Raw genomic sequence first — 26,203 nt, forward strand, 5'->3', positions numbered from 1 at the left:
CCAACATAATCTTCCAGTTCAAAATACATTTCCGTCTGGAATTTTTCAAACATGGCTGTAGTGAGTTACAATACGTCTATCATATTTCCACAGTTGCTAACACTAAAACAGCCAATCTCGACTGTCGCAGAGGGCAAGGAGCTCCGGGGACTGAACCTCATCGCGGCCCATTCCCATATCAGAGGCCTCGGTGTCGATGCAGACACTCTTCAGCCTCGGACATCATCTCAAGGCCTTGTGGGTCAGGAAAAGGCCCGGAAGGCCGCCGCAGTGATTTTGCAGATGGTGAGGGAAGGCAAGATTGCCGGTCGCGCTGTTCTAATCGCAGGACCTCCTAGCACTGGAAAGACAGCACTTGCAATGGGCATGGCACAATCTCTCGGACCCGACGTACCTTTCACCATGCTTGCCGCTTCTGAAATTTTCTCAATGGAGATGTCGAAGACAGAAGCCCTTACCCAAGCATTCCGGAAGTCCATCGGTGTGCGTATTAAGGAAGAGAGTGAAATCATTGAGGGTGAAGTTGTGGAGATTCAAATTGACCGAAGTGTTACTGGCGTGAGTGGATTCTTTACACAAAACGAATCAATGACTGTTGATACTGACTACCTGCAGGGCAATAAACAAGGAAAGCTCACAATCAAGACCACGGACATGGAAACGATTTACGACATGGGAACCAAGATGATTGATTCGATGACCAAGGAACGAGTAATGGCAGGCGATGTGATCTCGATCGACAAGTCCTCCGGCAAGATCACCAAGCTCGGTCGCTCATACGCACGCTCTCGAGACTACGACGCCATGGGCGCCGATACGAAGTTTGTCCAATGCCCCGAAGGCGAGCTTCAAGTTCGCAAGGAGATCGTTCACACCGTCAGCCTCCACGAGATCGACGTAATTAACTCGCGTTCACAAGGCTTCTTGGCCCTCTTCTCCGGCGATACGGGCGAGATTCGGAGTGAAGTTCGGGACCAGATCAATACCAAGGTAGCTGAATGGAAAGAAGAGGGCAAGGCAGAGATTATTCCTGGTGTTCTTTTCATTGACGAGGTTCACATGCTCGATATTGAGTGTTACTCTTACATCAACCGTGCCCTTGAGGCTGAGTTGGCCCCTATCGTCATCATGGCTAGCAATCGCGGCCAGGCACGCATCCGCGGAACTACCTACACTTCTCCCCACGGCCTACCCCTTGACTTCCTCGATCGGGTTGTTATCGTCAGCACACAGATGTACTCTGGTGACGAGATTCGTCAAATCCTCGCCATCCGGGCGCAGGAAGAAGAAATCGACCTTTCGCCTGATGCTCTCGCCCTTCTCACCAAAATTGGCCAGGAGTCGAATCTTCGTTATGCCAGTAACATTATCACTACTTCGCACCTCTTGAGTCAAAAACGCAAGGCGAAGGAGGTCAGCGTTGATGACGTCCAGCGCAGCTTCCGATTGTTCTACGACCCCGCTCGGAGTGTAAAGTTCGTCAATCAATATGAACAGCGCTTCATTGGTGACCAAGGTGCCGTTAGCTTCACTGCGACTGCCAATGGCGATGCCATGGAGCTTTCTTAATTAGGTTGCATGTTTTACTGGGCTATTCGGTGGGCAGTTAAGCGGGTCGAAAAAACTACACTGGATCTTTATTTTTATTTTTTTTTGTCGCATCAAACGATGTATGATAGGACTGGCGCTTGTTGAGGTGATTTTGGCCTTTGAGATTCAATTGCAGTCCTCTGTTCTGAGGATCTGATATTAATATTTCATTCATCAATGGTATTTTGTGTAGCGAAAGCAATATCGTAGCTGATATGGAGGGATTATGTTACAAGAAATCGACAGCGCCGCTCCACGGCCCTGAATCTCCAACTTTACGGAACTCGACGCCTTCGCCAAAGTAGCCCGCATTCTTCCATGAGTCCATCATTGCGCTATCGTATGGCCCATGGGCATCCCCTCCATCTCTAGCGTCAGACCACCGATATTCCCACAGGGCAGGACCTTGCTCAGTCACCCCGTTTGTAGGAGGGTCAACCCAATCCTCACCCGTGGCGTTGCGGTACTGCCGGGTGAGCATTTCACGCTCTGTGTCGTAGATGTCTATTTGGCCACGGCCCATTAAGATATCGGCGGCGCCAGTAATAGAATCAATTGCCTTCTTCTGGGCCACTTCGGTGGGGTCCTCATCTGTCATCACGATATCCTCGACAGCGTTCTTCTTGTTTTTCTTCTTTTGCCACTTAGGCCTTCGGTGAAGGCCTTTGCCCAGTCGGGCCAGTGCCTCGAGTATTGTTTCGCCCCGTTCGAGGTTGATAATGATCGTCTTCAGGACATCCGCTGTCAAAATGCTGTCGTCCATTCGGTCCTTCTCTTTGCGCTCTGCATCGCGTTGCTCAGCAGCTTCTTTGGCCTTCTTTATATCCTTCTTAGAGACACCCTCCAACCACGAGTCGTAGGCTGCATCGGGGTCTATTGCTTTGCGGACGTAGTTGCCTTGGTCGTCGAATCGACCCTCCTCTTGCTCTGCTCGCATGTTGAAAGCATCCAGTAGGGGTGCGTGCTTTTTCTTCCCACCCGCGCCAAGTTCCTCGTCCACCTCTTCATCGACTCGGGCGCGCTCCTCTTCCCCAACCTCACTATCACTTTCATCTTCCTCGTCAATGATTTCTGCCGCACCCTTGCTCAGGTCGACATGCAGTGCTCCTCCGCCTTTTGAAGAAGCGACTTGGCCCTCGATCTCATCGTCTCGTAGGAAGCGAACGGACTTCTTGTTCTTGTTTATAACCTCATCGCCGTCGACTTCCTCTTCGCCAAAGTCTTCTTCTAGTTCTGCAAACATGTCATCGTCTTCCGCGTCTTCCTTGGCTTGTTTGCGTTTGGGTTTATCTTCTGTGCGCGCGGAAAACCCCTCGTTCTCGCTGTCCGAATCGTAACCCTCGAGATTAACCGCCTTGCGTCTTATTCTCTGGCCACGTCTGCCAATCTCATCGGCATCGAGTACTGCGTCCTCTTCCGGCGCATCAGCTGCAAGAGCTGAGGGGTTGCGAAGATCGAAGCGGGGCTTCTTGTGCTCTGAGGAATCCTCGCCGTCGTCATTGTAGTGGGTACTGGCGAAATCTTCGCCGGCGCGTTTGGGGCGCGGGAAGGAGCTCGACATGGCTCTTTTATTGGGGGATTCAGTTGAAAAGAAATGAGGAAAATGATGGTGCGCGGAATTGAAAGGTAAATCGCCTCAGAGAGAGCTGATTTCCTTGTCCGGGGTCGGAGCGGAAAATCATGGCGGAGCGAGCTGCGTCACTGACGGCGATCCAGAGAGCAGCATATTGTACCTCAAATAAACTCGATCTCACGATCAACTTTCTCTTTACCCATCTTTAGTCTTTTGAACTACAAGAACTTGAGATGGTGAGTCAATTTAAACTTTCAATCTCGCTCTCTTAATCTCGATCCTCCCAACTAACAGCTTTAGTATCGACCTGGTTACTGGTCCGACGACCCCATGGATGGAGTCCTAGGTGCTGGCATGGCGCGCCCGGGTGCTACGTCCCGTCGCTTCGATGAATACTATCGCTGCTATCCAGTGGCAATGCTTCCTGGCCCTGAAAGAGAGAATGTGAACCATGGCGGCAAGGTCATCATGCCACCCAGCGCATTGGACAAGCTTACCCGACTTCATATTACCTATCCGATGTTATTCGAGCTTCACAATGGCGCGAAAGAGAAGATGACACATGCAGGTGTCCTTGAGTTCATTGCTGAAGAAGGAAAGATATACTTGCCATTTTGGGTGAGTAAGACAGACTCCTCGATGTGTTGTGACTGTACTAAGACTCGGTTCTCTACAGCTCATGCAAACATTACTACTGGAACCTGGCGATCTTCTTCAAATCAAATCGACAGACCTCCCTCCCGGCCAGTTCATCAAACTCCAGGCACAGTCAACCTCTTTCCTCGATATTAGTGACCCAAAGGCTGTGCTAGAAAACGCCTTCCGGAATTTCTCCTGTCTTTCCAAAGGCGACGTGTTCACTTTTTCATACAATGATCAAGTATATGAGATGGCAGTGCTTGAAACAAAACCCTCTGGGACCAAGAATGCTGTGTCCGTTCTAGAGACCGACTTGGAGGTTGATTTCGCCGCTCCAGTTGGATTCGAAGAACCACAGCGGACTAGCGGAACCAGCACACCTGGTAGCGTCATTAGCGGTGGAAAGCTTCCGGCTGGTGGGCTATTGCACCCCCATGGCACCATGGCACAATCGATCAACTACCCCGCCATTGCCCCCGAGGCCACCGATGCTGCCGCAGGTGCCCGTGCGGCATCATCCAACTTTTTGTCTGGAGGACAGCGTCTGAATGCTAAGAAGGGTAGCAAGAATCCGACACCTAATCCCTCCACTCCTACCCCTGGTGCCTCAAGTTCCTCGCATCCACCTCCAATCCGAAGAAGCAACGGCCCGCAACCTCTTCGACTCCCGCCCAATCAGCTCTTCTTCGGGTATACAATCAAACCCGTCAAACCCCGTGATGAGAATGGTCTAATTGTCCCAGATGACCAGCCCAAGTTCCAAGGAATTGGACAAACTTTGCGTGGGAAGCGAAAGGATCTGTCCGACTCTGGCACCGCCTCGGGAAGTGAGGTTGAAAGCCAAAAGAGCAAGGAAAACACTAAAAATTCCGACGGCGGTGGTCGAACTTTGGGGAAGCGCTGATGGCTACAATCATCTATTTAACCTACACTTTCATGACACTCCTGGGCTTTTAGATAGTAGGAATCTCTAAATTCTGCGGCGGGATTTCCTTCGAGGGCATAGCAAGGTTCAACGTGGCGTTGGGGGAGTTGTTTCTTTCAATTGAATACATAAAATCCCTTCCAATAAACCTCACTGTCTTCATATCGCTCGTAAGCAGTTCTGATCTTGGTTTTCAAGCCAGTGGTATTAGTTTGCAGTCTTTTTACCTCCGAATCTCGGGATGTCGGGGAATCTGGGGTATCTGACAACACTCCCAAGGATTGAAAATTTTCTATCTCCTTTGGAACAAGCGAACATGTCTTATACATATGCCTGCACATGAATTCAGCTAGCAGGTAAGTCATGCTCATGGCCAGGAACAGCCTCGTATAGTTTGGCTAGTGCGCACGGCTCTTGGCAAGCCGAGGATCGCCCGTCCACAGGCCTGCAATCGACTACATTATTGATCTTAGACCAGGTACTCCGACTCGGAGCTGCATCATGGCCACAACAGCTGAAACCCCCTTGTCGGCATTTGTCAGACTTGCCCCGTCGGTCTATCTCCAAGACCCGCCCCCAAGCGAGAAGGCGGATCGGCCAGTGATATTTCTTGCTTTTTGGATGAATGCACCCCCCCGCGCCCTAGCGAAATATGTGGTCGAGTACAGACGACTAGTACCATCAGCGCGAATTATCTTCGTCGCAAGCTCATCAAATGACTTCACCTGGCGCCTGGGGACTCAGACCCAGAGAGCCCGCGTCGCCCCAGCCGTGGAAGCAATGCGCGGTCTAGTGACCCCTGAAAATCCAGTTTTTGTGCACTTTTTCTCAAATGGAGGCATGTCGAGTACGGCACACTTATTGCAAACCTGGAAGCATACTACAGGGACCCCATTGCCCATGTCAGGAATGATCCTAGACAGCGCACCGGGCAGTCCGAGCCTACGAGCGGGACTCAAGGCTTTCTCCTTTGCGCTTCCGCGGATGTGGATCTTGCGACTACTTGGCAAAAGCTTGCTTTTTGCTTTCATGGTTCTCTTCAAGTTGATCCATTCCTTTCCCATGTTTCCGGATCCTATCTCCCTTGCCCGGAAGTTCATCAATGATACATCTTTGGTGCGGACGGCTGACCCGGGCGGGACTCTCAGTCGTTGCTATATCTACTCCGATACAGATGATTTAGTGGACTGGCGTGATGTGGAATCTCATGCTGTGAACGCCGAGGCTGAGGGTTGGGCGGTGCGCCGTGAATTGTTCAAAAGCTCCCCTCATGTTGGACATATGAGAGCTGAGCCCGATCGGTATTGGGGCATTGTTAGAGAGTACTTGGGTACCTTGGTATCGGCGTGATCGCCCATTCCTTTTTATTTTGCCTTTCGGTTTTGCTTTGGCCTCTGGAAGACTAGATGTTACATGATAAACCTCATGCTGTGCGATAACCATGTATATCTGCTTTCCTCTATGCACAAATATCCTTTTCTTCAAATTATATAGACGCAAGGAACAGCCCTAGAGGAAATTGTTTCCGTCGAACCTTTGAAGGTCAATTTTGACCATACAGCAAAGTTTCGCAGTTCCGTGGTCAGGCTGTTGAATCACTATGACTGATTCCCCAAGATCACTCAGACATACGCCAATTGTTAAAACTAAGGGCCGAACGGCCCGGAGCCAAGTTCCGCAGCTCCCTCCCTAGAGCATCATTGCGATATACCCTGAAATAAGACGACACCCCTGCATCATTACTTTGGCCCTCGTTTTAAGTGTCCCCAGCTTTATCTGTTTCAGTCTTCTCCCATGTGAATCATCATATCTCACTTACTCTAATGATTGTGTCTGATATTGTGCGGGCCATTGCAAAATATACCTCGTTGAAGTAGGGTTTGGCGCCCTTCGTTGGCACTGTGTTACTCTGACCGAGCAAGATAGATCATCTCATCACCATATCATTCTTGAGGACTTTGCCTTGTCATACCGTTCTTGAGTAAACGCAACAATGTTCCAACACCAGGCCACGGTGCCGAATTTCCTTAACACCAAGGCACAGAAAGACTGTCGTTTTGCTCTTCCAGGATTCAACCGGCCGCTAGACTTCGCTCCGTTCGAGAAAAACATATACGGCGTTGAAAGCCGGAGTGTGTTTCCATCTGCGGCGGATGATAGAGATATCGAAGCAGGATACGTGAAGTAATTGCAGAATCTCCAAGACCTGAGAGGTGCTCAATGCTGAAATTTCTTCTAGCATGCCCGTCTTGACCCTCCGTGAGATCGATATGGTAGAGTTCATGGAGCATCTGACTGATATTCCTGAGTGGTGGAAAAAGGTCAGTGTCAATACAACCGAGACTGATCATTCCGCTGAAATCGCTTCAGGTCTTTGACCCCGAGACGCAAGAGAAGTGGAAAAAGTCCGCCATGAACAGTGGCAAAGACATTACGCTCAAAATGGCCGAGTGGATGATTGATGAGCTTCAATTTAAAGCCATGGTCTACGAGACCACGGATGTAGTTGCCCTGTACAACGGCGATGTCACCAAGTCCGACACAAACCTGTCTGAGTCGATCTTGCGCGATATGATATCCCAGTTCGAGGTGCTAGAGGTCGATAAGAAAGAGCTGCAGTACTACTATCCAGGAGTGCTGGGCAAAGAGCGAGACCTCATTTCCATGGCATTGTATCCGCTCGTTTACGGCACGACCCGCATTCTCACCGACAGGATCATTGGGGTCGATGATGCCCTCAAGTGTGTCGGCCAGGGCGAAGTGATCCCAATTCCAAAGGAGACTGGAATAACCAGAGAAGACATTGCATGGCGTGTCTTGGCTCGGGCAGATATCAAGGTTCGGCCCTACAGCCGAAATTACCAGGTCCTTCCTTCCGACTGGGAACTTCGCGATGATGGCCAATGGCACATAGCCACATACATCAACAACTTGCACCCAGTCAAATATCGAAACATCTACAAACTCATCGAGAAGGTTTTCAATTGCATCGTTCCACAGTGGAACGCCACTTTGACTCCCCTCAAAGACATGCTCCATTCCCGTGCCCGAATCGAATACCACAAGGCGGAATATTATCCAGTCCCAAAGGAAGTTACTGCACAGGCACCTCAGGTGCATCCAAGAGAGGCGCAGAGTGAGTTTGATGAGCGCATGGAGAAATGGAGACTAGAGAACTACCGTGCTATCCAACCAGACGCAGGCAAGTTCATTCCCTGGGCAGTCCCACCCTGGTTGATGGACAAACTTCCCAAGGACCTGCCCAGTGCCGTTCGGATTGAACGAGGCGTTGACCTCGGCCGGGACTACAAGGAACGTGGAGTGCAGGTAATCACGCGTGTGTTGGGCATTGATCTAACCCCGGAGGAGCCGTGTTTCGAGACGGAATGGCATGTTGAGGGCACGATGGTGAGTTCGAAAGCTCCATGAGTTCCGCCGCAGTACTTGGTAATAATAACACATGAACCAGAATGAGCACATCTGCGCCGCGGCATTCATGCCATACAGCCACGACAACGTACTAGACCCGTACATGGAATTCCGCACCATGGTAGAATCTGACACGCTCGCAGAAATCGAGCACGAGCCAAATGACTTCATCTGGCTGAAGCAAGTCTTTGGTCTGGAAAATGGCGAACCGGCCATCCAATACCCAGGTGCCATCCGCGCCAAAGTAGGCCGAACAGTCATGTACCCGAGCACCATACAACACAAGTTCACGCGCTTCGAGCTAAAGGACAAGACTAAGCCTGGGACAGCGCGCGCCGTGGCATTTTTCCTTATCGATCCTAATATCCGTATCATCTCCACGGCCAATATCCCGCCGCAGCGACTGGATTGGACTAAGGAGGTGCCAGAGAGTGGGGCTGGGCTCAAGGAAGCTATGCAAAAGGTGGCGCTTGATAATATGAAGTCCAAGGGTAATATGCCGATGAGTCTGGAGGAGGCTTTGGGTACAAGGGTCAAGCTTTTGCAGGAGATGGAAGAGTTTACTCGCTATCAGCATGTGGCTTTTGAGTCGAATATTTTGATGCTCTAATTTGTGGTTTCTTTTTCGTTCCTTCTTTTCCTCCGCTTTTTCTTCAAATGGAACTTTTTTTTTATATGAAGATTACTTCCGCAATGGTTCTGTCAATCCAATGTGCTGTGGTTGAAGCTCCAGCTACGTGCTACAGAAAAGAATAAGTGGGTAAAGATGATATTAAATCGCCGCGCTATGCCATTCATTCGTAAGACCAAGTATGCACATGTCCCATTTTGATTATCCCAAACTCCAGTCGACCCAAAGCCAAGTCCAGAGCTTAACGTCCCTTCATCTCAGGGAACTCATCATCAAGCTTCAAACGAGCCGTAACATTCATACTCATCAGTTCTTGAATGAGAAGTTTAGCAGCATAGGGAATAACCATCTTCACAACGGAACGAGACGACTTGCACCCAGGACACCAGTTCAGATAGCCCATGAAACCACACTGCTCGCACACATCCACCTCGTGGCGATCAGACGAAATCATCAGACGCTCCAGCAGCAGCTGACTGGTACCGTACGCAATCAAACAATCACGTTCCATCTCACCCAGACGCAAACCTCCGTTACGTGAACGACCCTCGGTAGGCTGGCGGGTAAGAGTAGCAGTGGGACCCTTGGCACGGGAGTGCATCTTATCTTGAACCATGTGCTTCAGTTTCTGGTAGTAGATGGGACCAGTGAAAACGTAGAAAGGCAAAGCCTCACCGGTGATACCGGAAGTGAGATAGTCCTTGCCACCATAGCTGAAACCTTTTTCAATCAGGATCTGGGACATTTCTTGGACGGGACTACCGCCGAAACAAGTACCGTAGCCATGTTGGCCGGACAGCACACCTGCTTTACCAGCGACTAGCTCCAGCATCTTTCCGACTGTCATACGAGAGGGGAAACCGTGGGGGTTCATGATAATGTCGGGATTGATGCCTTGGTCTGAGAAGGGCATGTCCGCCTGGTCTGCAATAATTCCAACAACACCCTTCTGTCCGTGACGAGAAGAGAACTTATCGCCGACCTCGGGGCGACGAGTTTGCCGGGTCAGGACCTTGATGAGTTGGGTCTCGCCTTCGGTTGCAGATACCAGAACCTTGTCGATGTAGGAAGGATCAGGCAGCTTGTAGGTCATGGATGCTTCGATGACATCTCCCCCGCCAATGTTGGAGCTGGTGATCCCCAAGGAATTTTGTACTCTGGGTGTGACCTTGTTGATGTAGCTTTCACCGGAATTGACCATTTCGCCGACTGCAGCCAAGCCATCAGACTCGAGAAGCGCATGCTTGCGGATTGGAACACCATCCTCGTATGTCGGTCCTTTGAGAGAATCCTTGGCTCCGTTGGGGTAACTCTTGAGCGTCGTGACGTACTTGCGGAAGACCTGGCAACGTCCAAAGCCACGGTCCACGGATCCCTTGTTCAGGACCAGAGCATCCTCAATATCGTAGCCCGAATAACTCATGACAGCAACAGTCGCATTCTGACCCGCAGGTAGTTGGTCGTACTTTGTCAACTCGATGGTTCGTGATTTGACCATTGGCTTTTGTGGGTAGACCATAAGGTAAAGAATGGAATCAATTCGCTGGAACTGATTGGAAGCAATGGCCCCAATAGCTTGCTTACCCATGGCACATTGGTAGGTGTTACGGGGGGACTGGTTGTGGTGGGGATATGGGATCAAGCCAGCAACAGCTCCAAGGACTGTGAAGGGTTCAATCTCAAGATGCGTGTGAGTATTTGAGATGTCCTTCTCGTAGATAGCGATGTAGGAGTCGTTCTCTTCGTTCACGTCAAGGTATTCAACGAGCCCTTGCGCAAGGAAGTCGTCGAACTCCATTTTTCCATCGCGCAACTTCTCGAGATGCTCAACGCCGACAAGAGATTTGCCATTCTCCACAACGATAAGCGGTCTGCAGATTCGTCCATCATCGGTCGCGACATGAACCGCTCGCTGGTGGTGATTGATGTAAATGCTGACGAATTCCGAAACCCGGCCCATACGGCGTAGTCTTCGGAAAGCATTGAGGAAGGACTTGGGGCGTCTGGTCAAACCAGTCGGCGTACCGTTGATAGAAATTGTGTAAGCACCCCGAGCGTAGAGCTGCTGTCCACCAACACTCGATATGTCTTCGACACCGAGCATGAATATCAAGTTTCGCACCGGTCCTTCTTCGTCGTTGGTCGTGATATGCGTCATGAGGGCCAAGTTCTTGACCAAACCACATGCCTCACCTTCAGGGGTATCTGCAGGGCACAGCATTCCGAACTGGGACGGTTGCAAGGCACGAGGACCACTGACCTTCCGGGTCTTTTCGAACTGACTGCTAATACGGGTCATCATACCGAGAGCTGCAATGTAACTCAATCGACTGAGAACGTGGGTGACACCCGCACGCTCCATACGGAAACGCTTTAAGCTCCAGTTTCCTGTGGAGATGGCTCGATTCATACCCTGAGTGATATGATTTCCATGCATAGTCACGATAGTCCAAGCATCGAACTGCTCGGCCCGGTTGCGTTTGTTCAGGACTTTGTCGATGTTCATCTTAATATCGAAACAGAATTTCTTGAACAGATCCTCAAAAAGAAGGGCCAACATCTGACCCGCCAGCTCCAGCCGCTTGTTTCCAAGATAATCACGGTCATCCACTAGGGCCGGGTCACTCTTTGCCATCAGAACGCGACGGGCCATGTGAGCAACGTAGATAGCCTTGGGTCGGAAGTTCATGTCTTTGACCTCGATATGAGAAATAATGACAGATGCAATGGCCTCGACTGCCTCTTGCACGTGAGTCTTGCGATAAGCGGCTTGTTTGCGGTTGATCTTGATGCGACAGCCGATCCACTCAAGGGCTTGTTGCTGAGTGTAAACATCGACATTGATGGCCTCTTCGAAATTTATGGCGAAATCATCTTGATACAGACTGTCATCACCAGTAACCATCTGCATCATTTCCTTGTCGGTGTGGATTCCCATAGCCTTGAGCAAAATGACGATCGGGATGTCTTCATTGAGCACGTTATGCTTAACGTAGAGTCTGCCTTTTTTAGAGACAATGTAACTCTTAGATTTACGCTCGTTGGAGGAACTGCGGGTGTTAGTGATGGAAGAACAAAAATTGTTGGACGTGAGCATACCTGGTAACCGATGCCTGGACAATATCTTTCTTTGGGTCGGTTTCGACGATAATTCTGTTCTTGCTTAATTGTTCTTGTACAAGAATGACCTTTTCTGTTCCATTGACGACAAAGTAACCACCGGGGTCAAGGGGACATTCATTGAGGACGCTCATCTGAGCAGGCGTTTTATTCGACAACACACACTTAGAACTGCGGAGCATGATCGGAATTCTTCCGATGGGAACTGCTCGTCGGATAACCCTTTGCCGGCCACGGACATACTCGAAGTCAACGAGAATGGGTGCGGCGTATGTAGTGTCTCGTAGTCTGCACTCTTGGGGCGTGATCGTAGATTCGAAATCGATTCCGCCATCGCCTTGTTCGTCGGCTCGTCGAGGCGAGGCAACGTAAATATCGGTAAACTTGATGTAGAAATTGTGGTCCACATCACTTCGAATTGTTGAACTCGACTCGACAATCTTCTTCATTTGCACCTCCACGAAGTAGTTATATGAGTCAATGTGTTGCTTCACTAGTCCTTTGACCTTGAGGAACGCTGGCAGCAGGTTCCATTTGTCCTTGGCCGTGTCGATCGGGTCTGTGAGTCCCTTGTTGTAGTAAAATGGTTCCAAAAGCGCATCGAATGGATCTCTAGCCTTGAAATTCGAAGCCGGTTCAACTTTTCTGGGCTCGGAATGCTGGTGAGGCTCAGGAACTGGGTTGGACTGGGACGAGCGCTTGATTTTTGTGGGATCAGTCGCCGATTGGTTTCCGGCCTAGTCAAGAAGCAGAGCAGTCAGTATGATTATCGGAGGTATGGGGTTTGCGACGGCAAAAAAAGTTTTGTTACCTCTGAAGGACGTCGCGCTCGACTGGCCGCAGAGGGCTGTGGCCTCTTGCGCGGAGGCATTTTGGTTAGGCAGCTGGGGTGCAGAGATATCGACTTAGAAAAATATCCCAATCAAACTACTCAGTTGTCCAAAGAGAAGCTCGCAAGAGGGATTCTCTTGGAGGGGGAAGATTTGAGGAATTTGGAGATAGCTTAATAAGCCGCGGGCTGGAACTGATAGTTGCCTGAGGCATCAATCGAGCCTCTTACTTGATGTTATAACTAATAACAAGAGTAGTTGGCCGCGTATGCAGCCTCTGTCCTTGACGATAAAAGACTTTGATAATCTGATTTATCTGTCTCGATATGGTGTTAGGGGTGTTAGATGCCAGATACCACTCCAATGTCTTTTTCGTTGTTCTTTTTCGATATCTTTTTTTTAGACACTTTTTCTTCTCGGTGGTATATCTAGGAAGAGAATTAATCATTGGTTATAGACGTACCACTAGGGATGGGAATAACAGCACGGAATAGGCATGCCGGGTTTATCACTGTACGGTGTACAATATACGTTAGACGTACAGGCGTCTTTTCTGTATAACCAGGGATAGTGATTGCGATTCATAACATACCTGTTAGTTTGGCTGAAGATTCAGAGCTCACCTGTTTCCTCTTGGGGGGATATTTTAGCAATTCTAGATTTTTGTGTAGTTGCAAGATACGAGAATTGACCATCTGTGGTATATATTTTGAGCCGACCCTAGTATATCATTCCAGAATAAAACTCGAAAACGAGCATAGGCCAAAATAAATCGATATCCCCAAGTACTTTCTTGGTTATTGAATGCTTAAATTGTCCGAATCTATAGTTAAATCCATTGTTGTCAAGTAACAGTACAAGATTGAATGATCGGAGCATACTGGCCTTAACTCCGAGGTAGTAGGAGTCTCAAAAAAATAGACGAAGAAGCAGTTTTGGGCTTACCATTAAACGTAAACTGATTCAAAGAATGATTTATATTGATTTCAACTTTTCAGAGCGCATGGAGCACTCTGTGCAGGGTTGAATTTCGAGACCTTGCCAGGTTGTCAAGGATTTGTCCATTGACATGGTAGTACATTTAGTGGGTCATTGCGCATGCAGGCCAGCCCCGGACCTTTATGCCTGCACGGACGGACTATTGATCAGGATTGACTTGGTTCTAGAGGGAGGCGATCTACAACAGTACTTTGTATAGAGAACAGCATCCTTTAGTAAAAAAGCGGTCACGTATAAGACGTGGAAAAGAGGGTTTCCGCCGCATATACGCAGTATGCGCAAGGCATACCTTCACAGCATACCAGGGTTATTATTAGTAGCTATAGTTGTACTGCTCGTGTGGGACATGATTTATCGAGTATTGGACCACTGGGTCCTTGGTGAACGATGTATTATTTATTAGGGTTGACCGCAACTTTGAAATTGCCACCCTTTACTTTGTGGGCACAAAATGCACCGCAAGATCGCCTTTTTCCGGAGAAATACTACATTACTGATCGAATGCATAGATCTATCCGCGTAATAAATGGCCCCAATGTATCCGTCTTAGTACTTGAAGATGGAATTGATTGCTGTAGCAAAAGAAATTTAGAAAGTATGCAATGCTACACGTGGTTGGGGAGACAGGGGTCATTGCCATCCGATTTCTATGTGCTTCGTACAGTATCCTCCGAGGCGACCACAGGAAAAAGCATTAGCAATGCTATTGACCGGGGTGTATTCGTTATCAATACATCGTCCAGAAGACCCATTCTAGGGCTTTTTGCAGCAGGGGTTGGTTGGGCGGAGGGGGCGGAGACCACTCTACCTAGGGAGTTTCAGATATTATTTGCCAATGTTTTTCGAAGCAGAATCACAGTGCCTTCTAAAGTGAGTCCATTTTACGAATGACCTCGAACTGTGATTCGCGATTCAAAACTACGGCAGCCAGTCAATTTCCGAGGCGCAAGTCAGGCGTTGGGCATGAAAGAAAGTAATTAAACTTGGTTCAATTTGGGCGTCAATAAGTGGGTTTTGAGTCCCATTTTGTTTAGAATTATTGGTATTACGAGTGTGATCATAGTGGTTATTGGATCCCACGACGATATTAGCACACTAGTTCGTACAAAGTTGGGGTTCGATGTACCGATGTACTATCACTTGGAGATTTTCCAGGTCAAAGATCAGCACAGACCGTAGCGAGTACTGGGCTCAGATCGAAACCCAGAATAATATATTAGAATTGTCAATCAATAATACATCGATGTATGTATAGAGGGGAAAAAGTGGCCCATGATTGGCGATCGCGCGATGTGTGAATAAAATAATAAGGATGACTGGGGTTTAGGGGAGCCCCGCCGTCTGGTATGCTTGTCATTCGGTGGATCAGGGGCTCCAAGCGACGCGGATCAGCGCTGGTGGCACTTACACCGCTTGTCCTGACGTTGAAAGCCCGTATCGTGCAGAATGTGATATGGGGAAGTCGACGGAAATTCCAGAAGTATAAGAAGAAATGGAAAAAGAGTCCCGGTGAAAAAAAAGGAACTGTTGGATCTGAACAAAGAAAACAAAATAATCCCATGAGTTGATGCGAACCATTTTTCATTCAACCCCTATTTTACCGGTCTGATATGTCTGAAATTGGAGAAAATAATCCCCTATCTCTTTCAGTTCATGTCTAGGATTCAGGTACAGGCGCCTAACCACACCTAGAGGGTAATCCGCTGTCACATCTTCGGGCACTTTGGTCACTTCGGTCTCCACAAGTGGTCAAGAGGGGCCAAATGCACCTGCAGATGCCACGCTCTGTCGACCAGCACATTGAAACCCCCCTTACTGGAGACCTAGCACAATGATTTCTCTCGTGTATAGTCCAGGTTGTCCCCAGTCCATCATGGAATTGACCATTCGTAGTGTCTATAAGGCCTCGCAGGAGCTAGAGCCCATTGATTACCCCGGGCTCCTCCCGGGACAAAAGCGCCTAAGTGGTACAAACAACGGAAGCTCTCCAATCAATAGAACCCGATCAATTTCCGAGTAAATGCTGGCCGATCATCTGCTGTGGCCATCAAGTTGGGTTGGCGATATATAGAGAAGTACGGAAGCGGAGAGAGAGAGAGAGAGTATAGGGAACGTATATTTGGCGCTTTACCCGGACCGTGGAAGCAAAAATTTATATATAACTAGGGAACCTTCAGAATACTCCTATGAACAACATAAATACAAGATCAAAAGATCATTGCCACTTATCTAGATAAACTCAACAAGAAAAAGGATAAAAAAAAACCAGAAACAAAATAGTTCTAAAAAAAAAAAAAAAAGAACACAGTCATCTCCTAAAAAGGATCTCCCCGCTCCGATCTGGACTCCCAGCCATTTTCTCTCCCCCTCTTCCTCTTCTCTTTTTCTCCTTTTGCAACTCCCTTTTTTGTACAACAGTCTTGTATCGTTCGTTTGGGTCATTGTTAGGTTGTATTTTCCCACGCGACACGCTCATTTCACCGCGATCCCTCAGTGTTCGCTAAGTCGGAGCGGTAAGAGGAGCTTTATCCCACTCTGCGACTCCCTGCTGATCTCCGCACCGTCAGGCACACACGATATTTCCCATCAAAATTGCTCATAGATGACTTGCGCAACTTGAAATCGTATAGCACTTCTCTCGCCATCCAGATTTGACTCCTCTCGAGGCGTTCATTGTGTGAGTTGGGTCCTTTTTGCGAGCGCAGATCGTCTCCGCCTGGCCAACCCCTCAGCCCCTCTCCTCGACTTCCCCTTGCTTGAGACGCCGACAACACACCGCCAGCCCACCCTTTCCTCCCATTCGGCTATTTTCCGGCCACCGGACGTGGCATCACAAGATCTGGGGCTAGTCGTAATTGCTTCCCTGGCGAAGCTTCCCCTAAAAATCCGTTTTTGGCGTCAACAATTCCCTATATTTGCTGACCGGACCTCGTTTTTGGCGTATAGTTGAACAATTCGGCTGCGCTGCCCACAATGGCCTTTAAGCATGGGCTGAGTGAACGCCTCGACGAGCTGCGCTTCCCATCCCCACGATCCCCGCCCTCGGAGTCTGCGTTCCCTGGGTACACTTCTCTTTCCCCGGGTCATTCGAACTTTGGATCGGGATTCTCATCTCGCCCAGCTGGTGATGTTCGAGCAAACCTGCAGCGTCGGTTTACGACCGATTCCAGCAAGTTCTCGTCATGGAATTATTTAAATCCAAGCTCGGGATCTGGCTCGAGCCCTAGCTCTGGTTCCGGCCAGATGCAAGATCCATTGGATCTGTTGTCTTCGGTAAGATTAAAATTTCTTTTGGAGTTAGCCATTATCCCTGTGCATTAAACCCACGTACATGTCTTGTTCCCATTGAATTTTGGTTGGTGATGAATGAATGGCACTTGTATGAATTGGTGTCCTGAAAACCAGCCTTCTGCAAACCTCTTTGACAGAGGTGTTTGGAAGTTCCTTAAGTTTCTGGCATATCACTCTACCTGTGTGCAACTTCAAGTTGGTGAGACTGCCACCATTCATCCACTGCCATTCATCCACTGCCATTCATCCACTGCCATTCATCCACTGCCATTCATCCATTGCGATTCATCATTCTTATCTCCTTCATCCAATTGTTCCATTTTTTTCCATTTATCCGTTCAATTTTCCATTTCGTTATTCAGGCAACTTGCCGAAGTGATTGGCGTGATTGACACCTATTGGTGCTTCAACTCCATCCATTCTGAGTCTATTCAGACTCGAAATCGATTCTTGCCTGCTAGGCTGCAATCCGGTCCGGGTTGGTATAAAACTGCAAACTGGCGCTTCCCTCTTTCTTTTCTTTTCTGCCTCATAATCTCTGCATCTGTTTCATATCTTCAGGTCCGAACAAGTTCGCTGCCTGTGCTTTATTTGCCGTTGATTTCGCGTCACATTCCCGTTGCCTTTTTTTAAACTTCACATCCTGTGTTCGGTTCGTGTTTCATGCAAGCGATTGTTCTCGGGGGTCTATGAAGATATCTGTTTAAGTGTCTATTGAGGCGTCTTCTGAAGTATCTTTTGAAGTGTCTTCTCGGGCGTCTCTTCTGCAATTTTGATGACATTTTTGATTGAGTTTTTGAGACTCACACGTTTCTCTTCGCAAACTGATATCTTTCCCAAACCTCCCCGAACCTTTTGCTTCAACCATTCATTCTGGGAATCATATCTGACCTCTTCAGCAGTTTGAGAAAAAGAGACAACACATCGAGTACATGCGTGAGCAGAAACGCCGGTTCGAAGAAGACATGAAAATGCTTGATCTTCAGCATGCTCGCGAGAAACTGGAAATGGACCAGCTCGCTCGAGACTTGGCTCAGGCTGGCATCTCCGGCCCAGTTAGTGAGCCAACCACCCCGCCCGAGTACCGTGATACTACAGTGTCGAGTGCCTTTAGCCGCCCTACTCGTTTCTCCACCTCGAGTGTGACGTCTTCGCCTGGCTTCTTTAACGCCTTTGCTCCTTCGACCTTGACTTCACCCCAGGCTGCTTCCCAGCCCACTCAGCCCTCGATTGATCGATTTGCCGGGCACTCCGTCCCTGGTTCGCGCCGGAACTCCGAGAAGGACGACTTCCTTGCTGATCCTACATCTCCCTTCCGATCGGGACCATCGTGAGTTGAATCCCCATTATTTTTGCGTTGCTGTATCGAGGCGCTAATATTCATTTAGTGCTGCTCATCGATACTCGCTGCCCTCCGGCAAACCGAATGGCCAGTCTCATCGGTCTAGTATATCCGGCTTGAATGGATCACGCCTTGACAGCTTCAACGTCCCCAAGTATCTTTTCCCCAGTGACGAAGACAAGCCTCATAGCCATCTGAGGGAACTGGAACGCCTTTCGACTCCTGACATCAAGAGTTACATTAAGTTGACCGAGCCTGATGACAAATTTCCAACCCTGTCCCGTCGTGGTGACTCGAACATGTTGTCAGCAAACCCTGATGCTCATGACCTCGCCAACCCTCGAGCTCCGGGCTCCGATAATTATTCCAACCACAGTCGTCACCGATCGTCTCACCAGAGCATGCCGCAGAACATTCACAACTTTGGGCGCTTAGACCAGGTGGGAAGCCAGAGCAACGAGGATCACGGAAACTCTGTCCACACCTCACGTCACGGAGCTCGTCGTTCTATGGGAAGCCAGATCACCTTCCATGATGACCGCCATGATGAGACAGCAACCCCTGTTCCATCGACCCGGCCCACTGCTTTGCAGTCATCATACTCAACTAATGATCTGCCTACCATCAAGGGAAATGGAGCTGGCAGCGCTATTACTCCTCCCAAGACTCACAATGAGCACATGCATCATCACAATGCAAGCATGGGACGCGTTCACCAGAATGGTGTGATTAACCAGGCTAAGACCGAGTTTGATGAGACCGAGTTCTATGGTAATCAATCAACTCTGCATGCGAGCGCTCCACCCTTTGGGCCTCAGCTCAGCTCGGCTGCACCTACCAACCACGTTCCTAGTTCGGCTGTTCAAATGGGTTTGCCATTCCAAGTCCCTGCAGTTCCTGCATTCAACTATGGACTCCAGTCCTATGCCGGCCAAGCAAACCCGATTAACGGTAACATGCAAAACTTCGGAGGAGCTTCCGCCTACAACAATGCCTATTCCAGCTATGGTCCTGGGTTCCGCTTTAATGAACCTGCAGCCCGAGGCAGCATGGCTCAGCGTCGCCAGGAGAATGATGCTACCCAGCTCACTCGTTTCGGCAACTACCCCTTGGAACATTACAAGGGTGAGTTGTACAGTCTGTGCAAGGACCAGCACGGTTGCCGATACCTTCAGCGCAAGTTGGAGGAGCGTAACCCGGAGCATGTGCAGCTGATTTTTAGCGAGACTTACATGCATGTTATTGAGCTCATGACTGGTATGAGACATATCTAACACCTGCCCTTTAACCCATATTGTCATTACTAACCTTTCTCCTTCAATAGATCCATTCGGAAACTATCTTTGTCAGAAGTTGCTCGAATACTCCAACGACGAACAACGGACTGCTTTGATCGACAATGCTGCCCCTGAGTTGGTCAAGATTGCCCTGAACCAGCATGGAACGCGCGCACTGCAGAAGATGATTGAATTCATCTCGACTCCCCAGCAGACTCAAACAGTTATCAATGCGTTGCAATATCACGTCGTTGATTTGGTGCAGGATTTGAACGGCAACCACGTTATTCAGAAATGCCTCAACCGCCTCACTCCCGAGGATGCAGAGTTCATTTATGAGGCTGTCGGAGGCAATTGTGTAGTTGTTGGTACTCATCGCCATGGATGTTGTGTCCTCCAACGTTGCATTGATCATGCTTCGGGTCATCAGAAGGCTCGTCTGATCTCACAGATAACTTCCCACTCGTTCGCTTTGGTCCAGGATCCGTTCGGAAATTATGTTGTGCAATACATTCTGGATCTTGCAGAGCCTAGCTTCACCAACCCGCTGTGTGCTACCTTTGGAGGCAATATCCCTCAGCTGTCCAAGCAAAAGTTCAGTTCCAACGTGATCGAGAAGTGTCTCCGGACTGCCGATAACTATATGAAGCGTGAGATGATTGATGAATTCCTCATGGGCAATGAGCTTGAAAAGATGCTGCGTGATTCATTTGCGAACTACGTTGTTCAGACCGCCATGGACTTCTGTGATCTCGAGACTCGCAACCGCATTGTGGAGGCTGTTCGTCCCATTCTTCCATCTATTCGCCAGACTCCTCATGGTCGTCGTATTGCCGGCAAGATCATGGCTGCAGACACTAACAGCCGCAGCAACGGTAGCAGCGCTACTACCAGCGGTCAGGTCACTCCCAATGAGATAACCACCAGTGCACAGGTCCCCAAGACCTTGCTGCAGAAGCCATTTACATACCACCAACCTGGTACCCAGTCTTCGAGCTCATCCAGCGGATACAGCACCCAGACTTATGTACCTCAATCTTCCCAGAGCTCTGTCTCTAACACCCCTTCGGGCCAAAGTGACACCTCGTCTGTTTACGCTGCTCCCACCTCTCAGCTGTCCGTGAAGCTTGGACCTCAGCAAATCCAGAACTACTTCTGATTGGGTTTGGGACACCCACATCAGTGCTTGTCTTTCACAGCCCCAGTGTACTCATAGTGAGACGATGCGACGAACCTTTTTCTTTTTTTTCTTTCACGATTTTACGGTTGCTTTTTACACTGTCATCGAACTGGGCCTACATCAATTGCACATGCCATGATCATTTATCCCATGATTTACCATTGCGTTTTACTGCATACACCTTTGAAGCAATGTGCCATGATCATTGCATTTGGCCCATGTTGCATACTGCATACCTTTCATGAAGCGACCTATGCATGATGCAGACTTCGTTGGAACTATGTTCCTCTGCTCCCTTTGTTCCCCAACATGTATTTCTTGTTTTTCCTCTTACCCTCTGGTTTCCCCCTAAGTGCCTTGCATGCCTAGGTCTTCGGGCTATCTGGCGATAGCTTTGGATTGTTCCTTGGAACTATCTGGTCGATTGCCGTGATTTGAGGACTGGGTTGCCCAGTTCGGGGCTTTCTTTTTTGCTTGCTTTTGCCTTTTTCTTTTTCTTTTTCCCTTCCACATTGTGATTTTCAACTCTTATTTTACCCATTCATCGTTGTACTTTTGCGCCTTGCTCTTTTCGAACTGCGTTTTGTGTTGTGCCCGTTCTTTTACACCGGTTCATTGCACGCAAGCTGAGCGTGGATACAATGGCTCTGGAGCTTTTGTCCATTGATAACCATGGTTATTTTCCGGTCGGCTTGCTGCTCAATATTGATGATAGGTGCCATTTGGTCTTTGGGCCAGGTCTTCGTCGTCATGCATGATCCTGCACACACTTTTTGCATGTATTTTAGCAATGGAAAGCTGAATTAAGTTTTCATACAATCTTTCTTTATTTTTCGACCTTTGTAGATTTTCATGTCTTTGTCTTTGTAATTTCTTTAGTTTTGCCGCCAAATTTGTGGCGCGACGCGTGATCACGTGCATCCCAAAGGAGCCGCCCTTCGGAGACTCAGCAAGATGCCGCAACTTGCTTTTGACAATTCAGTCTACGAGGTTCGAAACGACCTGACTGGGCCTCTTATGCTACCAAAACAGGTTGCCAGCTCATTGAGCACACAATGGCCTTGTCGCGATGTTCAGATGCGGCAGCTAGCTAGTCTTTTAAGTGTGAGTTTACTACGCTAACAATAATTCCTGGCATTCGCCAGTCATCTCCGGAGAAAATGGCTGACCTCTAATGCTATTCGACTAGCCTCACGTTCCTAGTCCTCCAACATTGGTCGTCCATGGTATCTCTGCGACCTGCAAATCGACTATCCTCCGGGCCGTCCTCGCTACACTCGAAGTGCCGCATGCCATTGTCAGGAGCTCGGAATGTATAACGGGACGGCATCTTCTGACTAAAATTCTATGGAATACACTGGGGGCATTGGGCCAGAAGGGAGAATGGGAGAAAGCTGGCAAGGGAAGATGCGAGCATGTCAGTGGCCTTGCAGTCTTGCTTGAGGAGTGCCTGGCGGCGAGGCCCGTTGAGAATCAAGGCAAATTCGTGCTGGTGCTGGACGAGATTGACAGGCAAAGAGAAGCACCGCATACTCTGCTGTCAGCGCTGGCACGGCTAGGCGAGATCGTGAGTTCTGCCCTTGGATGACTTTTGCTGGGTGTTGAATGTTGCGGCTAACCCGATGATTTGTAGATTCCGTCTCTGTGTGTTGTCCTAGTCCTCAGCTCGACTCCACGGCCATTGTTCCTCCAAAGTGCAGCGGTTCCGCACGTCAATTTCCCTCCTTATACCCGCAAGGAGGCCATCCACATTGTTCTCAGTTCCAATGCCCCGGTTGTTGATAGGTTGCCCGATGAAACCTCTTCGCGGGTATACCCGTACTTTGTATCTACAGTCTACGACTCGTTGGTTGGACCGACAGCGGGTTCCATACCAGATTTCCGGTCCATATGTGAGAGGCTGTGGCCTCGGTTTGTTGCGCCTGTAGTGAATGGCGAAACGCCCCCAGGCGGAAACAATGAGTGGGATTTCTCACGGTTGCTTGTCAAAAACAGGGCTATCTTCCGACATCAGGGCGAGTCTGCGCTGGTGCACCGCATTGTCCCTGACGAGACTCCTGCCAGCGTGAAACGGGCCCCGCTGGCAAAAACCGCTATGCCCTCGGCGCTCCCTTCTCTGCCTTATTTCTCGACCCTGATCCTCACATCCGCATATTTGGCCTCACACACGCCTCAACGACTGGACACAATCTTCTTCTCCAAATTCTCTTCATCATCTCTTTCAGCCCGGAACAAGCGTGCTCACCACCGTCGGCGTTTGAAAGTCCTCTCCCAAGCCCAGGCAGAAGAAAGACAAGCCGCAAACGACGACCCTTCAACCCCCAAGAAAGGAAAGCGAACCAAAACCCGTATCACAAAATCAACCCTTTCCTCCGCCTTTGCGACCTCTTCGGCCACCACTTCAGCCGTCGGAGGTGGCGCAGGCATCGCCGGCCCGTCTACCATTCTCACCGCTCGTTCTTTCCCCCTAGAACGTCTTCTAGCTATCTACCATGCGATTGACCCGAACCCCCCAGCAACCCCACTTCGAGTTGCCGCTGTTGCAGACCGTATATATGCTGAATTGGCAACGCTGCGACGCCTGCGGCTCGTCGTCCCCGCTGCTAGCCACAACGCTATGGCGACTAGCAGTGGGAATACCACTGCTGACGCGGGAGATAAGTGGTGTGTCAATGTCTCTGGTGACTGGATCGGTGAGCTGGCTAAGGGTATTGGTGTCGAGGTTGGTGAGTGGTTGGCTGGTGGTCTGGACTGATTCGACTTTTCTTGGTGCTTCTACTGGCTGGCAAATTGTTCTTGCATTTATCGACGGGAGTTCCTGGCTTGTTGTCCCTGCATTGCATACTGGTTTCACTTGTGTTAGGTCAATTATACCCATGTTGTCATTTTCCCTGATCATTGCCTACATCCGTATGACAGTAAATGCCCGAGTATCTCGTAGATTGTGACCTTGCGCGTCGATACAAGGCCTATTATGATCATGCTAGCCCTTGGATAGCTAATTTCTACTGTGTGCGCCGGGGAGTAGAGTTGCAAGATAACCTGGAGACTTGACGTCGCTAACTATCCCGTGTACCTATCACAATGCATGCTTGCATGCAGAAAATCATCACCATACACCGTAAATCTGCATATTGCGTTCGAACGCCAATAGAATAAAAACCATTTCAGAATAAAATCGCCAGGAAACACCTATGACCATGCGCAAAATCCCCATACCAGACAGAGAAGATGGAATGACGAAAAGAAACAATCAGCGCCGATATTCCTCCCACTCCTACCATGTCCACTGTTCAACTACTTCATCTGTGCCGATCAACAAACTCGGTCCATGTGGCCCCCGCCACTCGAAGGTATCGTTCCCATATTCAAATCGCACAGAGCTAGGTGGCGAGGAATATTGATGTCCCGTGAGAGGCGATGAGACCTGCAGTCCGGTTTGAAGAGAGAAGAGCTGGATTTTGCAGTCCTGGGAGGCTAAATCGAGGTGTATGTTAGCTTCAGATACACTGAAAATCGGGTTATTCTGATGTCCAAGAAATACATACGACTAGCCAGGAGACCCAGCTCGGTGCTCAGGTCGAAGGTTGGGATCGGAAGTGAGGAGAATTCGTGGAAATTGAGATAGGGCTTCGAGGAGTCATGACGTTTCAGCCCCTCTGGCGCAAAGCGGAGGTCGTACATTCGTAGCTGAGATGAATGTCAGCCAACATCCAACGCCGTGTCACGTAGGGTAGAAAAGAACAAAAGGCAGACAGTGCTACATACCGAGCTAGGTCCCGCCGCCACGAGTCGGTGTTCATCCATCTTCTTTATTTCCATTACTGCATCGTTGTGTTGGAGACGTGTGGCACTGCCACCACTGCGTAGGTCGTGGAGGAATATTTTGGAGTTTTTCTGTCCAGCCGCAATCACGTCGGGTGATATCCATTCCACGGCATGTACGCTATTTTTGCTCTGGTTGTTCTCCGAGCGTCTTCTGTTGCCCGTGGAAACCGAATTGCCCTTAAATGGCTTCTTCAATAGGATCCAATCGCTGTTGGTACCCTCCAGGGTGTGGAGCCCTTCTGAGGTTCCTATGGCGAAGTGAGCGCTTGATGCTGCGGGCTGGGCTGCGGAGCACCAGAATGACATCGGGTAGTGGGGTCTGATCCGAATCGGATGAGAGACTGAACAGTTTTGGGTAAGCGCAATGTCCGGGGATAGATATACATATGGGATCGTACAAGTTGGCCAGACATAGTTGCCGCCCTCGTCGGGCTCTGGAAGGAGATGCGCCGAAAGGAAGCAGTCACCTTGCGGTCCTTCGTTCATTGTTGCACTGGAGCTGTTAGCTGTGAGTCTATCGAATAGCTTTATATGGAGACGTACAGTAGGTATCCCGACGAGCTCAAAGACATCGATCCTAACTAGAGGGAGTGTTAAGCATGCCTTTAGTGGAAGGAAGTGCCGGGACGAATGTGCTCACCGAGTACGGCTCTCTGAATAGAACCCGTTCCATGGTGTGGTCATAGCGCCATTGTGACTCGTCAATGTCAGGAAAACAGACCCTATCCTCTGATCAGTATGTAATAACCTGACATTTGACAGCGGCAAACCCATCAACTTACGATACAGACGATTCATATCCGCGAGCCGAGCCTTGTCATGCATGTTAGCCACGTATCGGGATAATAAAAGCCAATGAAACTCACCGGCAATCAATGTCCCTGAACGTGGGTTGCGCAAGACATGTCGGATACTGTACGAGCTAGGCCATGGCTCAAAACGATGGAGTTCTCCACGGCGCAGTTGGCTAGCCTGAATGCGAGCCTGCTGCTCTTGCTTGGCATTGGAGGATGATACAAGGGCTCCGATCTCTCTTTGGACATTAACCAAAGGGTGCTTCAACGACGCGGCTTTTCTGATCGTCTCCTTGTTCTCACGTTGTCTGAATCGTGTCTTGTTTTCACGTGTCTGTGATTGATCAGCGAATGTAATGATACACACAGGGCTCTTGTACTGACTTTCAGTTCAGACCGCTTTCGCTTCACGGTTTGCTGTGTATATTGTGCATTTGGAGGAGCGACATGGTTCGCTTGAATCTTGAAGTACTTCTTCTTCTCCTCATCTGTGATATTTGGTCAGTATGAGTCGACACAAAAGTTCGCGTGTTATAGCGGGGTAGTTGATCGCTGCAAAGATACAACAGCAGTCCATGGGATAGATAGTATGATACAGTCTGTGCGTGTGACTGGCGTGTAGTAGAACGCGCCTTTACGTACTACCCTCGTGTACCTCGGCAGAAGGGAAGAAACGCAACACAACAGGACTTACCATAATAGAACCCTGGGATTTCACGAGCCATAGTTGTAGATGACACGCGATGTTGAAAAGG

General features: G+C 49.3%; 9 protein-coding genes across 9 annotated transcripts; 6 read left to right on the forward strand and 3 right to left on the reverse strand.

The window, feature by feature from the left end:
- Window positions 1-51: 51 nt before the first annotated feature.
- On the forward strand, window positions 52-1,569 carry rvb2 (RuvB family ATP-dependent DNA helicase reptin; the record flags this gene model as incomplete). The annotated part of the gene is made up of 3 exons (XM_057231593.1): window positions 52-60; window positions 112-558; window positions 616-1,569. 3 exons carry the CDS (start codon window positions 52-54, stop codon window positions 1,567-1,569), a joined length of 1,410 nt encoding a protein of 469 aa, XP_057086683.1.
- A 250-nt stretch (window positions 1,570-1,819) lies between these two features.
- N7447_007332 (GYF domain-containing protein) lies at window positions 1,820-3,151 on the reverse strand (the record flags this gene model as incomplete). The annotated part of the gene is made up of 1 exon (XM_057231594.1): window positions 1,820-3,151. The coding sequence occupies one exon, from the start codon at window positions 3,149-3,151 to the stop codon at window positions 1,820-1,822; it is 1,332 nt and encodes a 443-aa protein (XP_057086684.1).
- Window positions 3,152-3,396: 245 nt separating this feature from the next.
- Window positions 3,397-4,706, forward strand: N7447_007333 (polyubiquitin-binding protein UFD1; the record flags this gene model as incomplete). The annotated part of the gene is made up of 3 exons (XM_057231595.1): window positions 3,397-3,399; window positions 3,464-3,781; window positions 3,840-4,706. 3 exons carry the CDS (start codon window positions 3,397-3,399, stop codon window positions 4,704-4,706), a joined length of 1,188 nt encoding a protein of 395 aa, XP_057086685.1.
- Window positions 4,707-5,228: 522 nt separating this feature from the next.
- Window positions 5,229-6,077, forward strand: N7447_007334 (TMEM53 family protein; the record flags this gene model as incomplete). The annotated part of the gene is made up of 1 exon (XM_057231596.1): window positions 5,229-6,077. The coding sequence occupies one exon, from the start codon at window positions 5,229-5,231 to the stop codon at window positions 6,075-6,077; it is 849 nt and encodes a 282-aa protein (XP_057086686.1).
- Window positions 6,078-6,720: 643 nt separating this feature from the next.
- N7447_007335 (DUF4246 domain-containing protein) lies at window positions 6,721-8,766 on the forward strand (the record flags this gene model as incomplete). Its single annotated transcript, XM_057231597.1, has 4 exons — window positions 6,721-6,911; window positions 6,967-7,048; window positions 7,098-8,135; window positions 8,197-8,766. 4 exons carry the CDS (start codon window positions 6,721-6,723, stop codon window positions 8,764-8,766), a joined length of 1,881 nt encoding a protein of 626 aa, XP_057086687.1.
- Window positions 8,767-9,028: 262 nt separating this feature from the next.
- N7447_007336 (DNA-directed RNA polymerase III core subunit RET1) lies at window positions 9,029-12,778 on the reverse strand (the record flags this gene model as incomplete). The annotated part of the gene is made up of 3 exons (XM_057231598.1): window positions 9,029-11,837; window positions 11,887-12,644; window positions 12,719-12,778. The coding sequence occupies 3 exons, from the start codon at window positions 12,776-12,778 to the stop codon at window positions 9,029-9,031; spliced, it is 3,627 nt and encodes a 1,208-aa protein (XP_057086688.1).
- Window positions 12,779-16,709: 3,931 nt separating this feature from the next.
- On the forward strand, window positions 16,710-20,805 carry N7447_007337 (uncharacterized protein; the record flags this gene model as incomplete). Its single annotated transcript, XM_057231599.1, has 4 exons — window positions 16,710-17,009; window positions 17,930-18,357; window positions 18,416-19,626; window positions 19,694-20,805. 4 exons carry the CDS (start codon window positions 16,710-16,712, stop codon window positions 20,803-20,805), a joined length of 3,051 nt encoding a protein of 1,016 aa, XP_057086689.1.
- A 975-nt stretch (window positions 20,806-21,780) lies between these two features.
- Window positions 21,781-23,581, forward strand: N7447_007338 (origin of replication complex subunit 5 family protein; the record flags this gene model as incomplete). The annotated part of the gene is made up of 3 exons (XM_057231600.1): window positions 21,781-21,930; window positions 22,016-22,393; window positions 22,460-23,581. 3 exons carry the CDS (start codon window positions 21,781-21,783, stop codon window positions 23,579-23,581), a joined length of 1,650 nt encoding a protein of 549 aa, XP_057086690.1.
- Window positions 23,582-24,103: 522 nt separating this feature from the next.
- On the reverse strand, window positions 24,104-26,173 carry N7447_007339 (uncharacterized protein; the record flags this gene model as incomplete). The annotated part of the gene is made up of 9 exons (XM_057231601.1): window positions 24,104-24,303; window positions 24,375-24,516; window positions 24,595-25,147; window positions 25,198-25,235; window positions 25,295-25,376; window positions 25,437-25,467; window positions 25,521-25,782; window positions 25,833-25,936; window positions 26,143-26,173. 9 exons carry the CDS (start codon window positions 26,171-26,173, stop codon window positions 24,104-24,106), a joined length of 1,443 nt encoding a protein of 480 aa, XP_057086691.1.
- Window positions 26,174-26,203: the final 30 nt, after the last annotated feature.

This window comes from Penicillium robsamsonii (genome assembly GCF_028829455.1).
Source record: "Penicillium robsamsonii strain IBT 29466 chromosome Unknown utg000003l_segment0_segment0, whole genome shotgun sequence".
Lineage (NCBI taxonomy): Eukaryota > Fungi > Ascomycota > Eurotiomycetes > Eurotiales > Aspergillaceae > Penicillium > Penicillium robsamsonii.